Source organism: Strongylocentrotus purpuratus, unplaced genomic scaffold (assembly GCF_000002235.5).
Source record: "Strongylocentrotus purpuratus isolate Spur 01 unplaced genomic scaffold, Spur_5.0 spur5_scaffold_21, whole genome shotgun sequence".
NCBI classification, from domain to species: Eukaryota; Metazoa; Echinodermata; class Echinoidea; order Camarodonta; family Strongylocentrotidae; genus Strongylocentrotus; species Strongylocentrotus purpuratus.
The window spans coordinates 10,013,149-10,032,040 of NW_022145607.1; the positions used below are offsets into that span (position 1 = coordinate 10,013,149).

The window sequence follows — 18,892 nt, forward strand, 5'->3', positions numbered from 1 at the left end:
TATCGTAAAATTGTTTTTGCTAAGTAATAAAATGAAGTTTTTGAGTCTCAGGACTGAGCGCCGCGACGTGCATCTATGCTCGGCGCGGCCAGCGCCCGTCGAGCGCGCGGGGCCGATGGATGCAGCTTAGTTCGGCTAATTGCGCCTTTGCCTGCAGAACTAGATCTAGACTAAAGCATTGTTTAATCAGTTGTAAGTAACTGTTAAAACTAATAGGAGGCATGTTTCTAAAAATAGCAAAAATCCCAACTGTTTCTAATGCTAACCCTTCCTGATGCACACATGATCATGATTGGGGGGGGGGGGGGGGAGGGGATGGGGGCAGCGTTGCGTTGTCCGTATACATGTAGCGACAAATGTTACAGTGCATTCATTTATAATTCACTGGTATACATATTGTGTTTTTAATCCAAAATGGCCGCTTAAGAAGTCATTGAGAGTTCGAGGATTTGGTATTACGCCATGTCCTCAGAACTGGTTTTAACTCGATTTATTATATAACGATGTTTATTCATTAGTATTTTCATCACATGACCAATTAACATAGATGTACGCGTATTTATTCATAAGTATTTAGATCACGTGCCTTATTAACATACATGTGCGCTTGTTTTGAACCAATCGCGCTGTAGTTGATTGGCGCTCTTCTGATTTTCCTGTGCGGGAATCAGTGAGCTGTTTTAATATTGGTATACACACATGCTGTTATTGTGTTGATATTTGTACCTAGAAAATTGTATCCAACGAGGATTGAACTGCTACGTCCCCGGACCATTCCCGGTGGACGTGCTCACCTATTTACATCTTGTACGTTTTGCAAGATATATTTTGACTCTCTCGATGTTCAACATTGACGACACTTTAATTCACCAGCAGTGAGAATAGAACATTTAATATGATCTAACGTTTTTCTCACCTGCATTATTGTTTGACAACCTTTTATCATCGACTTCATATAGACCTATATTGTCTCGACATTTGATTCTTCGACCTGCATCGCAAGTCACTGAAGTTGATCTATTGACATTGACTGCATCATCATTGTATTCATCTGTTAACTGATTCATCATCGTTGTCTTCATCACCGTTGTCTTCATCATCGCTGTCTTCACCAGCGTCGTCTTCATCGTCGACTTCATCATCGCTGTCTTCACCAGCGTCGTCTTCATCATTGTTGTCATCATCGTTGTCTTCATCATCGTGGTATTCACCTAGCGTCGATCATCGTCTGCATATCCTACGCGATCGACAACCAGCTCGTCGACCACTGTTTTCGACTAGCTAGTTTCTACATCTACCTAGAACTTGAAGAAGATCTACTTTGAATTCAACTCCAATGACTCACGTAACGTTAATTATATTGTGATTTATGCTTTGCATTGTTTATCATTGTGAGGCCTTATTTTGACTGACTGAGTGCCTGTTGTTGAGTGCGTACGCTTACTGACACATATTTTACATGTTTATAATTGCACTAGTTCTAGGCCTATGCCTGGTCTACTGATCTAGATCTGCTATAGTCTAGATCCACCGATATATTGTGGTATTCTCGTGTTGTGCATTCCGTACACATACACAAGTAGAGATTTGTTTAGCGGTTTCTTGAACCACAATATTTCGTGCCTATGTAAGTAAATCTAAACGCTGTCTAGCTTAGGTTTGAGTAGTATTTTCTTGACTGTTATTATTCATGCAGTGGGAATGATATTTAACTGACTTGTTTTAGTACTGTTTTAAGTTGTACTGAACAGCTAGACTCCTGATATTTCGAGACTTGTATTCAGCGGTAATCATTAATACCATAGTGACTAAGTTGAGTCTCCTTTACATTAATGTGCTGTTGGAAGTTATCTATGTTTGATTATTAATAGTAACTACCAAGGGCCTAGTGATAGTTTAATTGTCTGTCACTGTTGAGATAGACAGAAGAGGTTTCTGATAATTCTGTAATCATTGTATCTTATGTGAAATTATAGAATATAGAACCAGTTTTTAACCATAATCAATTTGTCTGGATGTGATCATTTATTAAGTGTTTTCTTGTCTGGAGGGATACTGCTTTTTAGTAGTTTAATTAAAAAAGGGAATTATGTGGGATTACTAGTTAACACGCAACATAGTCCATACCCCATGTAGTTTTCCAAATTGGTGACCCCGACGTGATACCCCTGAGATAAGAAACATTTAGTTAGATTACCTTTGCTTATTAATATATTTTTTTTACCATTAGATAATCACATTTCTTACTGATACACTTAATTCATTGAATTTAGTTGTGCGAACAGTGGGCGTGGCGCGGCGTCATGACTGAACCAAATAGTCTTCAGCACCAAGTTGCTGCGCTCACGAAATTGGTCAAGGAATTGACCGCCACTATCGGTTGCATGCGGAGCCGAAGCAGCAGCATGAGCAGCAACCGGAAGCGCGACTCATCCGGCTATAAATCAGCGAGCACTTTTGAAGTTTGCTGGTATCATGAGAAGTGGGGTGACAAGGCTCACCAGTGCCGCCCGCCATGCACATATAGCAAGCCGGCGGAAAACAACTAGGCCAGGAGGTGGGCGCGACACCCCTCACTGGCCCTCTTCGTGACGGTCGCTTGTTCTATGTCACAGATAGAGATTCTGGGACACGATTTTTGGTCGATACGGGTGCCGCGGTAAGCGTAATTCCTGCCAACACCGCTGATAAGAGGCACCTTATGCCACTCGTTTTGCAGGCTGCAAACAAGACGCGCATATGCACATATGGGCAGCGTGAGCTCACAGTGTGTATTGGGCTGCGGCGTTCGTTTAAGTGGTCATTCATATTGGCCGATGTTTCGCAGCCTATCCTCGGCGCAGATTTTTTGAGGCATTACGGCTTACTGGTGGATTTGCGCACCAACCGACTTTGGGATGCCACCACTAGTCTGTCCGTACATGGCATCGCCTCCGACTTACCGTCGCTGAATCTCACAATAGTGCAAGTAGACTCCGATTCTGTCTACAAACGCTTACTTGCCGAGTTCACGGAAGTAACTCGGCCCATGTTTAAGAACTGTCCGTTGAAACATGACGTCACACATAGAATACTCACAACCGGCCCACCAGTTTCGGCACGACCTCGACGCTTAGCGCCGGACAAACACAAGATCGCTAAAGACGAGTTTGGCCGGTTACTCGATTTGGGCATTGTCGAGCCCTCAGACAGTTCATGGGCGTCGCCGCTCCACATGGTGCCAAAGAAGTCAGGCGGTTGGCGACCATGTGGCGATTACCGCGCTCTTAATCGCGTGACCGTCCCGGATCGCTATCCCATTCCGCACCTTCACGACTTTGCCGCACAGTTGCGAGACAAGTGCGTATTTTCCAAAGTTGACTTAGTGCGCGCATATCATCAGATCCCCGTACACCCTGATGATGTGAAGAAGACCGCGCTGACAACCCCTTTTGGGTTATTCCATTTCCGACGCATGCCATTCGGACTACGCAACGCGGCGCAAACCTTTCAAAGGTTTATTGATAGGGTCGTCCGTGACCTGCCATTTGTATTCGTGTATCTTGATGATATTCTTGTTGCCAGCGAGAATCCCGAACAGCACGAGACTCATTTGCGCCAGCTGTTCACAAGCCTCCGTGATTATGGAGTAGTAGTGCATCCTGACAAATGCCAGTTTGGAGTCGAAGCACTAGACTTTCTAGGGCACCATGTGACTGCCCAGGGCGTCTCCCCGATGGATGACAAGGTCGCGGTAATTCGCAAATTTCCGCGCCCTACCTCGCTACGCCAGCTGCGCCGGTTCTTAGCATGGTTAATTTTTACCGCCGATTTATGCCTAAGTGCGCATCCTCGCTGGCCGCCTTGACTGATTTGCTGCGCAAGCAACCTAAGCGCTCTCGAAAGGCGTTAGATTGGTCCCCTGTGTGCGACTCTGCTTTCGCGGCTGTCAAAGAGGACCTCGCGAACGTCACGATGCTTACATACCCGTCTGTTGAGCTACCTACAAGCCTCGCGGTAGACGCTTCCGATCTCGCCGTAGGTGGTGTGTTACAGCAACTCCATGAAGGGGAGTGGCGACCGCTTGCGTTCTTTTCTCGCCGCCTCAAGCCTCCCGAGACTAGGTATAGTACCTTTGGTCGAGAGCTGCTAGCCATTTACCTCGGAATACGCCATTTCCGATACTTCTTAGAGGGGCGTGATTTTTTTGTTTTTACAGACCACAAGCCTCTTACCTTCGCACTCAAGACATCGCCCGATCGACATTCCCCTAGGGAAGCGCGGCAACTCGATTACGTGTCACAGTTTACCTCCGACATACGCCATATTCGAGGCGTTGATAATCAGGTAGCTGATGCACTTTCTCGCACCGAGATTGACTCAGTGCAATTACCGAACTCGATTAACCTGCGTGTAGTCGCGACCGACCAAGTCGATGACGTTGAGCTCGCTGCTCTGCGCTCAGACACGTCAACCTCGCTCAAATTTGAGAAGGTCCTCCTTCCGGAAGGGGACGCGCACATTTGGTGCGACATGTCCACAGGGCATCCGCGGCCGTATGTATCGGTAGCGCACCGGCGATCGTTGTTTGACAATCTGCACAATCTCGCGCATCCGGGCATTAAAGCTTCGCAAAAGCTTATCGCGGCCCGTTTTGTGTGGCGGGGTATGAACAAGGACATTTGTGCATGGGCGCGTACTTGCATCCCATGTCAGCGCGCAAAAATCCAACGTCATACACACTCACCGCTTGGCACTTTTGCCAACCCCGATGCCCGTTTTGCACACGTTCATATTGATCTTGTTGGGCCACTACCGCCCTCGAAAGGGCACATTTATCTGCTGACTTGTATCGACAGGTTCACCCGTTGGCCCGAAGCGATCCCGATAGCGGATGCCACTGCCGAGACAGTAGCCATAGCTCTAGTGGAGAACTGGGTAGCTCGCTTTGGAGCTCCAGCCACGATTACGCATGATCGAGGTCGTCAGTTTCAATCTGCGCTTTTCACTGCATTAGCTAATTTGCTAGGTTGTCGGACCATAGCCACCACGGCCTACCACCCGCAGGCCAACGGTATGGTGGAACGGTTCCATCGGCAACTTAAAGCCTCTCTCAAATCTCAACCCGAGCCGAACCGTTGGCAAGAATACCTTCCTTTGGTCATGTTGGGTATCCGCGCAGCTATTAAGGAAGACATCGGAGCTTCCGCTGCCGAACTAGTCTACGGGACGGCGTTGCGTCTTCCAGGCCAGCTGATAGTGCCTACGCGACACGATACTGTTGACCCCGCGGACTACGTCCAACGCTTGAAGGACCATATGTCTGCTTTAGCGCCTACAGCGACACGTAGGTCACCACAGACCAGTTTTGTACATAGGTCTCTCGATACTTGTACGCATATTTTCTTGCGTATCGATGCTGTCCGTAAGCCATTACAGCCTCCGTATTTGGGTCCGTTCAAGGTTCTCAAACGAAACCCGAAGTTTTTCGTTATTGAGCAAAAGGGCAAGCATGTTTCTGTAAGCATTGATCGACTGAAACCCGCATTTTTGGAAAGCGTTTCGGCTAGGACTACCGCGGCTGACGTGCCTCTAGAGGGAGAGCCTACCGTCTCCTCCCCTCTGCGCACAGCACTTCGCGCAACCTCTGCGCCTGCTCCTGCACCTGCTCCTACGCCTGCTCCTGCTCTGGTGAAATCGCAACCTGCTGCGCGTGTCACACGTTCAGGCCGCCACGTCCACTGGCCGCAGAGGTACGTTCAGGTTCACTACATTGAACGTGTCGCATAAATAGTGGTTATTTTCATGTATATTAATGTATTTTGTACATATGTTTCCTTTCTATTTTTAAGTGTGTATTTTCGCCCCTCGGAGCTTACGCAAGCTCGGGTCTAGTAGGGGGGTTAATGTAGCGACAAATGTTACAGTGCATTCATTTATAATTCACTGGTATACATATTGTGTTTTTAATCCAAAATGGCCGCTTAAGAAGTCATTGAGAGTTCGAGGATTTGGTATTACGCCATGTCCTCAGAACTGGTTTTAACTCGATTTATTATATAACGATGTTTATTCATTAGTATTTTCATCACATGACCAATTAACATAGATGTACGCGTATTTATTCATAAGTATTTAGATCACGTGCCTTATTAACATACATGTGCGCTTGTTTTGAACCAATCGCGCTGTAGTTGATTGGCGCTCTTCTGATTTTCCTGTGCGGGAATCAGTGAGCTGTTTTAATATTGGTATACACACATGCTGTTATTGTGTTGATATTTGTACCTAGAAAATTGTATCCAACGAGGATTGAACTGCTACGTCCCCGGACCATTCCCGGTGGACGTGCTCACCTATTTACATCTTGTACGTTTTGCAAGATATATTTTGACTCTCTCGATGTTCAACATTGACGACACTTTAATTCACCAGCAGTGAGAATAGAACATTTAATATGATCTAACGTTTTTCTCACCTGCATTATTGTTTGACAACCTTTTATCATCGACTTCATATAGACCTATATTGTCTCGACATTTGATTCTTCGACCTGCATCGCAAGTCACTGAAGTTGATCTATTGACATTGACTGCATCATCATTGTATTCATCTGTTAACTGATTCATCATCGTTGTCTTCATCACCGTTGTCTTCATCATCGCTGTCTTCACCAGCGTCGTCTTCATCGTCGACTTCATCATCGCTGTCTTCACCAGCGTCGTCTTCATCATTGTTGTCATCATCGTTGTCTTCATCATCGTGGTATTCACCTAGCGTCGATCATCGTCTGCATATCCTACGCGATCGACAACCAGCTCGTCGACCACTGTTTTCGACTAGCTAGTTTCTACATCTACCTAGAACTTGAAGAAGATCTACTTTGAATTCAACTCCAATGACTCACGTAACGTTAATTATATTGTGATTTATGCTTTGCATTGTTTATCATTGTGAGGCCTTATTTTGACTGACTGAGTGCCTGTTGTTGAGTGCGTACGCTTACTGACACATATTTTACATGTTTATAATTGCACTAGTTCTAGGCCTATGCCTGGTCTACTGATCTAGATCTGCTATAGTCTAGATCCACCGATATATTGTGGTATTCTCGTGTTGTGCATTCCGTACACATACACAAGTAGAGATTTGTTTAGCGGTTTCTTGAACCACAATATTTCGTGCCTATGTAAGTAAATCTAAACGCTGTCTAGCTTAGGTTTGAGTAGTATTTTCTTGACTGTTATTATTCATGCAGTGGGAATGATATTTAACTGACTTGTTTTAGTACTGTTTTAAGTTGTACTGAACAGCTAGACTCCTGATATTTCGAGACTTGTATTCAGCGGTAATCATTAATACCATAGTGACTAAGTTGAGTCTCCTTTACATTAATGTGCTGTTGGAAGTTATCTATGTTTGATTATTAATAGTAACTACCAAGGGCCTAGTGATAGTTTAATTGTCTGTCACTGTTGAGATAGACAGAAGAGGTTTCTGATAATTCTGTAATCATTGTATCTTATGTGAAATTATAGAATATAGAACCAGTTTTTAACCATAATCAATTTGTCTGGATGTGATCATTTATTAAGTGTTTTCTTGTCTGGAGGGATACTGCTTTTTAGTAGTTTAATTAAAAAAGGGAATTATGTGGGATTACTAGTTAACACGCAACATAGTCCATACCCCATGTAGTTTTCCAAATTGGTGACCCCGACGTGATACCCCTGAGATAAGAAACATTTAGTTAGATTACCTTTGCTTATTAATATATTTTTTTTTACCATTAGATAATCACATTTCTTACTGATACACTTAATTCATTGAATTTAGTTGTGCGAACAGTGGGCGTGGCGCGGCGTCATGACTGAACCAAATAGTCTTCAGCACCAAGTTGCTGCGCTCACGAAATTGGTCAAGGAATTGACCGCCACTATCGGTTGCATGCGGAGCCGAAGCAGCAGCATGAGCAGCAACCGGAAGCGCGACTCATCCGGCTATAAATCAGCGAGCACTTTTGAAGTTTGCTGGTATCATGAGAAGTGGGGTGACAAGGCTCACCAGTGCCGCCCGCCATGCACATATAGCAAGCCGGCGGAAAACAACTAGGCCAGGAGGTGGGCGCGACACCCCTCACTGGCCCTCTTCGTGACGGTCGCTTGTTCTATGTCACAGATAGAGATTCTGGGACACGATTTTTGGTCGATACGGGTGCCGCGGTAAGCGTAATTCCTGCCAACACCGCTGATAAGAGGCACCTTATGCCACTCGTTTTGCAGGCTGCAAACAAGACGCGCATATGCACATATGGGCAGCGTGAGCTCACAGTGTGTATTGGGCTGCGGCGTTCGTTTAAGTGGTCATTCATATTGGCCGATGTTTCGCAGCCTATCCTCGGCGCAGATTTTTTGAGGCATTACGGCTTACTGGTGGATTTGCGCACCAACCGACTTTGGGATGCCACCACTAGTCTGTCCGTACATGGCATCGCCTCCGACTTACCGTCGCTGAATCTCACAATAGTGCAAGTAGACTCCGATTCTGTCTACAAACGCTTACTTGCCGAGTTCACGGAAGTAACTCGGCCCATGTTTAAGAACTGTCCGTTGAAACATGACGTCACACATAGAATACTCACAACCGGCCCACCAGTTTCGGCACGACCTCGACGCTTAGCGCCGGACAAACACAAGATCGCTAAAGACGAGTTTGGCCGGTTACTCGATTTGGGCATTGTCGAGCCCTCAGACAGTTCATGGGCGTCGCCGCTCCACATGGTGCCAAAGAAGTCAGGCGGTTGGCGACCATGTGGCGATTACCGCGCTCTTAATCGCGTGACCGTCCCGGATCGCTATCCCATTCCGCACCTTCACGACTTTGCCGCACAGTTGCGAGACAAGTGCGTATTTTCCAAAGTTGACTTAGTGCGCGCATATCATCAGATCCCCGTACACCCTGATGATGTGAAGAAGACCGCGCTGACAACCCCTTTTGGGTTATTCCATTTCCGACGCATGCCATTCGGACTACGCAACGCGGCGCAAACCTTTCAAAGGTTTATTGATAGGGTCGTCCGTGACCTGCCATTTGTATTCGTGTATCTTGATGATATTCTTGTTGCCAGCGAGAATCCCGAACAGCACGAGACTCATTTGCGCCAGCTGTTCACAAGCCTCCGTGATTATGGAGTAGTAGTGCATCCTGACAAATGCCAGTTTGGAGTCGAAGCACTAGACTTTCTAGGGCACCATGTGACTGCCCAGGGCGTCTCCCCGATGGATGACAAGGTCGCGGTAATTCGCAAATTTCCGCGCCCTACCTCGCTACGCCAGCTGCGCCGGTTCTTAGCATGGTTAATTTTTACCGCCGATTTATGCCTAAGTGCGCATCCTCGCTGGCCGCCTTGACTGATTTGCTGCGCAAGCAACCTAAGCGCTCTCGAAAGGCGTTAGATTGGTCCCCTGTGTGCGACTCTGCTTTCGCGGCTGTCAAAGAGGACCTCGCGAACGTCACGATGCTTACATACCCGTCTGTTGAGCTACCTACAAGCCTCGCGGTAGACGCTTCCGATCTCGCCGTAGGTGGTGTGTTACAGCAACTCCATGAAGGGGAGTGGCGACCGCTTGCGTTCTTTTCTCGCCGCCTCAAGCCTCCCGAGACTAGGTATAGTACCTTTGGTCGAGAGCTGCTAGCCATTTACCTCGGAATACGCCATTTCCGATACTTCTTAGAGGGGCGTGATTTTTTGTTTTTACAGACCACAAGCCTCTTACCTTCGCACTCAAGACATCGCCCGATCGACATTCCCCTAGGGAAGCGCGGCAACTCGATTACGTGTCACAGTTTACCTCCGACATACGCCATATTCGAGGCGTTGATAATCAGGTAGCTGATGCACTTTCTCGCACCGAGATTGACTCAGTGCAATTACCGAACTCGATTAACCTGCGTGTAGTCGCGACCGACCAAGTCGATGACGTTGAGCTCGCTGCTCTGCGCTCAGACACGTCAACCTCGCTCAAATTTGAGAAGGTCCTCCTTCCGGAAGGGGACGCGCACATTTGGTGCGACATGTCCACAGGGCATCCGCGGCCGTATGTATCGGTAGCGCACCGGCGATCGTTGTTTGACAATCTGCACAATCTCGCGCATCCGGGCATTAAAGCTTCGCAAAAGCTTATCGCGGCCCGTTTTGTGTGGCGGGGTATGAACAAGGACATTTGTGCATGGGCGCGTACTTGCATCCCATGTCAGCGCGCAAAAATCCAACGTCATACACACTCACCGCTTGGCACTTTTGCCAACCCCGATGCCCGTTTTGCACACGTTCATATTGATCTTGTTGGGCCACTACCGCCCTCGAAAGGGCACATTTATCTGCTGACTTGTATCGACAGGTTCACCCGTTGGCCCGAAGCGATCCCGATAGCGGATGCCACTGCCGAGACAGTAGCCATAGCTCTAGTGGAGAACTGGGTAGCTCGCTTTGGAGCTCCAGCCACGATTACGCATGATCGAGGTCGTCAGTTTCAATCTGCGCTTTTCACTGCATTAGCTAATTTGCTAGGTTGTCGGACCATAGCCACCACGGCCTACCACCCGCAGGCCAACGGTATGGTGGAACGGTTCCATCGGCAACTTAAAGCCTCTCTCAAATCTCAACCCGAGCCGAACCGTTGGCAAGAATACCTTCCTTTGGTCATGTTGGGTATCCGCGCAGCTATTAAGGAAGACATCGGAGCTTCCGCTGCCGAACTAGTCTACGGGACGGCGTTGCGTCTTCCAGGCCAGCTGATAGTGCCTACGCGACACGATACTGTTGACCCCGCGGACTACGTCCAACGCTTGAAGGACCATATGTCTGCTTTAGCGCCTACAGCGACACGTAGGTCACCACAGACCAGTTTTGTACATAGGTCTCTCGATACTTGTACGCATATTTTCTTGCGTATCGATGCTGTCCGTAAGCCATTACAGCCTCCGTATTTGGGTCCGTTCAAGGTTCTCAAACGAAACCCGAAGTTTTTCGTTATTGAGCAAAAGGGCAAGCATGTTTCTGTAAGCATTGATCGACTGAAACCCGCATTTTTGGAAAGCGTTTCGGCTAGGACTACCGCGGCTGACGTGCCTCTAGAGGGAGAGCCTACCGTCTCCTCCCCTCTGCGCACAGCACTTCGCGCAACCTCTGCGCCTGCTCCTGCACCTGCTCCTACGCCTGCTCCTGCTCTGGTGAAATCGCAACCTGCTGCGCGTGTCACACGTTCAGGCCGCCACGTCCACTGGCCGCAGAGGTACGTTCAGGTTCACTACATTGAACGTGTCGCATAAATAGTGGTTATTTTCATGTATATTAATGTATTTTGTACATATGTTTCCTTTCTATTTTTAAGTGTGTATTTTCGCCCCTCGGAGCTTACGCAAGCTCGGGTCTAGTAGGGGGGTTAATGTAGCGACAAATGTTACAGTGCATTCATTTATAATTCACTGGTATACATATTGTGTTTTTAATCCAAAATGGCCGCTTAAGAAGTCATTGAGAGTTCGAGGATTTGGTATTACGCCATGTCCTCAGAACTGGTTTTAACTCGATTTATTATATAACGATGTTTATTCATTAGTATTTTCATCACATGACCAATTAACATAGATGTACGCGTATTTATTCATAAGTATTTAGATCACGTGCCTTATTAACATACATGTGCGCTTGTTTTGAACCAATCGCGCTGTAGTTGATTGGCGCTCTTCTGATTTTCCTGTGCGGGAATCAGTGAGCTGTTTTAATATTGGTATACACACATGCTGTTATTGTGTTGATATTTGTACCTAGAAAATTGTATCCAACGAGGATTGAACTGCTACGTCCCCGGACCATTCCCGGTGGACGTGCTCACCTATTTACATCTTGTACGTTTTGCAAGATATATTTTGACTCTCTCGATGTTCAACATTGACGACACTTTAATTCACCAGCAGTGAGAATAGAACATTTAATATGATCTAACGTTTTTCTCACCTGCATTATTGTTTGACAACCTTTTATCATCGACTTCATATAGACCTATATTGTCTCGACATTTGATTCTTCGACCTGCATCGCAAGTCACTGAAGTTGATCTATTGACATTGACTGCATCATCATTGTATTCATCTGTTAACTGATTCATCATCGTTGTCTTCATCACCGTTGTCTTCATCATCGCTGTCTTCACCAGCGTCGTCTTCATCGTCGACTTCATCATCGCTGTCTTCACCAGCGTCGTCTTCATCATTGTTGTCATCATCGTTGTCTTCATCATCGTGGTATTCACCTAGCGTCGATCATCGTCTGCATATCCTACGCGATCGACAACCAGCTCGTCGACCACTGTTTTCGACTAGCTAGTTTCTACATCTACCTAGAACTTGAAGAAGATCTACTTTGAATTCAACTCCAATGACTCACGTAACGTTAATTATATTGTGATTTATGCTTTGCATTGTTTATCATTGTGAGGCCTTATTTTGACTGACTGAGTGCCTGTTGTTGAGTGCGTACGCTTACTGACACATATTTTACATGTTTATAATTGCACTAGTTCTAGGCCTATGCCTGGTCTACTGATCTAGATCTGCTATAGTCTAGATCCACCGATATATTGTGGTATTCTCGTGTTGTGCATTCCGTACACATACACAAGTAGAGATTTGTTTAGCGGTTTCTTGAACCACAATATTTCGTGCCTATGTAAGTAAATCTAAACGCTGTCTAGCTTAGGTTTGAGTAGTATTTTCTTGACTGTTATTATTCATGCAGTGGGAATGATATTTAACTGACTTGTTTTAGTACTGTTTTAAGTTGTACTGAACAGCTAGACTCCTGATATTTCGAGACTTGTATTCAGCGGTAATCATTAATACCATAGTGACTAAGTTGAGTCTCCTTTACATTAATGTGCTGTTGGAAGTTATCTATGTTTGATTATTAATAGTAACTACCAAGGGCCTAGTGATAGTTTAATTGTCTGTCACTGTTGAGATAGACAGAAGAGGTTTCTGATAATTCTGTAATCATTGTATCTTATGTGAAATTATAGAATATAGAACCAGTTTTTAACCATAATCAATTTGTCTGGATGTGATCATTTATTAAGTGTTTTCTTGTCTGGAGGGATACTGCTTTTTAGTAGTTTAATTAAAAAAGGGAATTATGTGGGATTACTAGTTAACACGCAACATAGTCCATACCCCATGTAGTTTTCTAAATACACCTAATTCAGCGCTGTCAACTTTGGGGAACTACTTCGAGGGAGATCTTAGGCAATGTTTGTTTGGTCAACGGGGGGGGGGGGGGGGGGGGGGGGGGGGGGTGTTGAGATTTTTTATTTTTTATTTGAAGCGCTCACTACCTACTGTCCTACTGTAGCTCCATTGAGCAAAAAAAAATGCATACGTTTGACGGGAGGTTTTTTCATAAACCGGGAGATTGCGAGAGAGTGGTAGAAAGGGCATAGTGGCAGGAGTCTCCCGCTACGAGCTGGTGGGACAGCGGGAGAATGAGCGTTTGGAGACTCCCTCCAAATGCGGGAGGGTTGACAGCCCTGCCTAATTAAGTCCTTTTATTATAAAGACCTAACAATTACGTAACACTAACAAAAATAAAGCTGTCACCAGTGCAGTGGTCACTTTTGTACACAAAATTTGCAACAAGCAGCAATAAGTGTCTCAAATCACCCCCTTTAAATTATAATAAATGTGACAATTATTTACCCCTCCAAATTTTTTTTGTTGCTTTGGCAGCTAGTGTGGTAGTATACTAGCATGAAAGGGGGGGGGGGGGGTTGAGGTAAGCCCCTGAAATCATCTTAAATCTTAAATCTGTACATGCATTCAACATGATCGAGAGAAGACAAAAAATATTCCCTTGAAAATGTAGACCATGATAAAAATAAAATTCTCTTTATGTTATCTTGTGCATGTTTATTCAGCTTTTTGCAGGTTAAACATACAGGATGGACAAATTGATTTCAACACGGAGCCACCATCGCACCCAGAATATGAGCATCAAATTGGCAGTGCAGGCCCTTTTCTTCCTGACCTCATTCTGTATTCGTACGACCTCTGGGCTGATGACCCCTGATATGATTGGAAGGATGGCTACTGCTGGGCGGCCTCCTCTAAGACCTCAGGTCCAGGCCGGTCAAGTCTCTTCAAAATGTGAAGCTGATCTGGCTGAACTGGTAGCAACAGAGACGGGTCAACTTGTATCAGGTCTGCAATTAGTTATTCTCGTAGCTAAAACATGGTTACATAATAATAATAATAATAATAATAGTAATGCTAGCAGTATTAGTAGCAGTAATAAGAATTAATAATAATGATAATAATAATAATGATAATAATGATAATAATAAGAAGAACAATGATGATAATAATAACAATAATATAAATAATGATAGGAATATGTCTTGTTTACCAAGGTTAGCCTCATCAGTATTAAAGCCCTACTGTACTACTTGTAGCTACTTGCTCCCTCTATATAGAAAACAATGCCTAATCGGTGACCAAGGTGGTTATCTCATCAAATCAGCTCTCAAATAACATAAGAAAAAAAGGATCATGGGGGACCAACGGTCATTGATTAGGCATTGTTTGCTATAAAGAGGGCGCAAGTAGCTATAAGTAGTGCAGTGGGCCATTAATATCAGTAATACTACTGATCGAGGGCCCTGCAATCATAATTACCCTGGCTTTAGCATGGCTACATGCAGTGATACATGTATGGCGCACAAGCATTCAAGGAATTTCTTCCTACAGGTACCCATTTACTACACCTGGGTTGAGAGCATCAATCGTAGATAAATATTTTGCCAAAGGATATTAGTGCCACAGCAGGACTTGAACCTCAAACCATGTGATTCACTAAACCATGACACCTCTTCATGCATAAACCCCTTCGAAAAAGAATAAGGTTTCCCTCAACCTGCACATTCCAATCAATTTTACTGGGTTAAAGAAACGTGAAGGTTTAACACAGTGATTCGGTTTGCTTTTTCGCCTGAGTCCCAGGCACAGGTGACTAATACTTAGTAATTTATAACAATAATAATTATAATATCGTTTCACTTGCAACAAACAAAACAGACATGAACTATTCTTTCCAGGATACTAACTGTAGGGACACTGATTTTCCGCGATCACGGAAAACGGACGGAATTCACGGAATTGACCATTTGAAACGGAAAATGCAATTTCGAACGGAAAATCGCGGAAAACCCCTTTTACCCCAAAACTTTTCAATTTTCAAGAAGAAAATAGTAAATCTTACACTATTTTTGTGACTCGTTATGCAGTGAAAAAATATTGGGCCTCAAATCATGGTTAATAATTCCGAATATTTAGCGATATTCGTCAGATTCTTAGGAGACCGGGCGCTGCCATTTTGTTTCGCTGGACCAATAGAGATCATGACGTAAAACACGGTACAAATAGCAGCGAAACGATCCGATTATGCCAGCTAGGCGCCTAGTATTACGTAGACGTAATACTAGGCACACACACGCCAGTAGCGGGCGCTACGTGCGGCAAGATTGTACACACGCTGTTGTACAGTTCGAAAAAGGGGCTGGCATGTGCGCCTAAAATCGATCGATCGCGGACATGACAGCCAAGACTGAATATGTTCGTTGACGTCGGTACTACTCAGCATTTCCGTCAAGAATATGTCGTGTTCTGATACATTCCGCTGACTTTAGTCTGCTAGTCTAAGTTCGAATTTGAAGTTGGTAAATCTAAACATTTGATAATTTTTCGTAGGTCTAGCCTAGATTCTAGGGCCCGTAGGGGTCTATATTTTCACTAGTATTTTGCATCAAGTTTATCCAGTCCCGTCCGTATGTTTTGAGTGGTTATCAGTGGCTTGTCAAAGGTGGCGGCTTTAATAGAACTTTTGTACCCTACAAGTTCATGTTTTAATGAAAATCTTATGTAAACGGAATTTTAGTTTTTTCATGTGTACAAAGTCTATGGCAAAACGGAATTTCCGTTTTTCAGCCCATCTGAAACGGAATTCAAGATTTTCTGAAACGGAAAAGGCCATTTTTTTAAACGGAAAATCAGTGTCCCTATAACTGTATGTTCTTTTATCCTTGTTTTCATGTAGTTCTGGATGCCATTGGTAAACCTCAGCCTGGATTTTGCATGGTAATCTAGCCTGGCTGGGACATTTTGATGAATGCAAGAGTGTTACTGGTTTCAACTACTGCCTAACATACCTACAGCTGCAGCTGCCTGCCAATTCTAGCAATGCTCCCAACGCATATGGTGTAAGTAGAAGTTTTTATACATATTAATATTTATTTTATTTACACAGATTTGTCTCTTTACAAATTTGTTTATTTATTTATTAATTTGATTGATTGATTTATTTATTTATTTATTTATTTGTTTATTAATTAATTTATTTGTTTATTTATTCATTGAGTAATTAAATTTGTTTACTTGTTTATTTATTTACTTATTTATTTATTTATCTATTCTATTTGATTTCTTGGTTTCTTTATTTTGTTATGTACAGTAGTTATTTTTTAATTAATTTAACATCAAACTTTTATATTTGCTCTCAATATTCATTGACCGAACGTGATAATTTTAAGTTCCTATATTTAAATTGCGTTTGAGGGCAACTGTCAGATAAAATATAGATACAGATCTTAAAGTGAAGTAAACAGAAAACTGTGGCCTCAAATATACTTAAGTGGATGAAGAAAAAATTGAGAAATATATATTTCTATAAGTTCTAGGAAAATCTTATATAAATATCATTTGAGTTGTGAAGTTTCAAAATTGAAATCACCAGGGCCTAGATCACCAATTTTACTTTTTTCTATCAAGTAGCTCTCCTTTTGATTTTTACTTGGAATTAACAAGAATGTCTCTCTCTTTAGCTAGTGGTGAAGGGCTGTATGTGCATCTTCACATAGAACTGTACAATGCGTCATTGAAGGGTTATGTGAAACATGTATCCAATAATAAATATGGATCTGGGGCACAGGTATTCAAATATATTATGTTTGGAGACAAGCTAAAATTCATGAAATATTTAGTACAAAATAAATGGAGAGATGCTGGTCGACCAATGGTAATTAACAGTTGCCAATTTGGGTTTGATCAATCGCAACATTAAAGTTTCTTATTTTTTATCAGACTTTCCGCAAAGTTCTCTGTTTTGCTCCTTTGTAGACCGAAGGCCACTTCAATAGCAGAGTGTATAGACAGTGGACTTCTCTTTAGTGCCAATCTTCAAATTTTTGTAAAACCTAGGCTACCTGTGTGTGTAGGGTTGTTTAGTTTAGACCAGTACAAATACCTTCAAGGAATACTACCTTGAAGGTTTTTGTACTGGTTTATGTACACAGAGGAAAAACAGAAATCCATGTCAGATCAAAGTTCAATTTGGATCATAAATAGGCATGGGACGGTGACATAATTTTGTTTTAATTACTTGCACAATGCACATTATTATGGGTCTAGAGAATGGAATTTGACCCCTGTTGTCCTCTGGTCTTTCATTGCATGCATCAAACACATGACCAAGTTGGTCAATCTCATGGAACCTTATGTAAGATGATTGATCAAACAAAGTACTTATGTATATGACTATGACTCCTTTGGTGCTAAGCTGTGAGATTTACATTTCATGAATTTCATAGAAGATAATTGCATACATTAATTGCTGCTAGATAGGTCAAACATTATTGCTTGCCGTACCTAACAGTGTGTGCTCCATTAGGCAACGAAAGCAAGTAAAGGGTTAAAACCTGGTTGATATAATGTTACTGTATAGTGAAACCTGTATTCAGTATAAAGATTACATAAGACTAGTGCACACTTTACAATCTTCCTGCGATTTTCAAAGAATGGCAATTTTGTTAGATAAGAAATCTAAGCAAACATTCTTTTCCTGACTTAGCTTCTAAATAATGATATAAGTATTTTTTAGGTTCTAAATAATGATATAAAATTTTAGTACTGGTACATTTAACTCTTCTAGTCAGAATAATAGTCAAATCGTCAACACTTCTGTTCTGACATCGATATGATTCTGAGCAGATTTTAGCTTTTCTTCTTTCAAGAACTCATGAAATCCTTGAAATTCATGTGACTATTTTGATCCTCGGTCATTAAGAATTTACATGTTTAAATGTTGGTTTTAAATGCAGTTGCAAATTCTTTCAAAATCATATCATAAACGGATCGTGTAGTGTGCCGTTGGATTTAAGGTAGACAAGAATAGTGTTCTTTATAGTATAAAGCACACCTCTATGTACAAGTTCCTGAAATACATGTTTCAATGAGAAAGCATTTTCAGTGGATACAAAAAGTGTGATCTTTATAAACAGGTGGTTGCTAAGGCAGATTAGACTGTATTATTTTGTTTTTGTTATTTAGGCTTCGCCGGGGGCTTTGCCTTTAAAGCTAATGTGGGGACTGTGTGTACCAGAATCATGCTCAGACTCTGATATACTCTTCTCTCTGCAAGACCTGTTAGGTAAGAATACTAATGTTGCATGCACGTCCATTTTGTTAAATTTAATATCAAAGCTGTAAAGGACGATTACGTGCAATATGTGTCCCATACATGTACGTTATTCAACAAACATTCACACATGAAAATGTGTGAATGAAAAAATCTCTTGATATGTCAGGAGATTCTTCATTTTTGGATAAAATATTTGGAAAAAAGACATACATTGTACAGGACACATTGCCTGTAATCGCTTTAAAGAAGCAAACAAAATGGGGAAAAAGAGGTAGTAGGAATACAGCTGGCATCATGCAGTGATGCCAGCATAATGTACCACCATAACTAGCGTGATTTATCTTTGGCAGGTTCATATTGATTTCTAAGTGTAGAAAAGCGTAATTTAAG

The 18,892-nt window shown here is 43.2% G+C and overlaps 1 protein-coding gene across 2 annotated transcripts in view; it reads left to right on the plus strand.

Moving 5' to 3' along the window:
* LOC100892664 (nose resistant to fluoxetine protein 6) overlaps window positions 1-18,892 on the plus strand; it is a 32,375-nt gene that overhangs the window by 173 nt on the left and 13,310 nt on the right. The window contains exons 2-4 of one of the 2 annotated variants that reach the window (XM_030994909.1): window positions 13,950-14,232; window positions 16,124-16,286; window positions 18,412-18,511. In XM_030994909.1, coding sequence (XP_030850769.1) covers window positions 18,442-18,511 — 70 coding nt within the window. In that variant the 5' untranslated portion in view covers window positions 13,950-14,232; window positions 16,124-16,286; window positions 18,412-18,441. The remainder of the gene's footprint in view (window positions 1-13,949; window positions 14,233-16,123; window positions 16,287-18,411; window positions 18,512-18,892) is intronic. The other variant, XM_030994910.1, reaches the window with a different exon arrangement.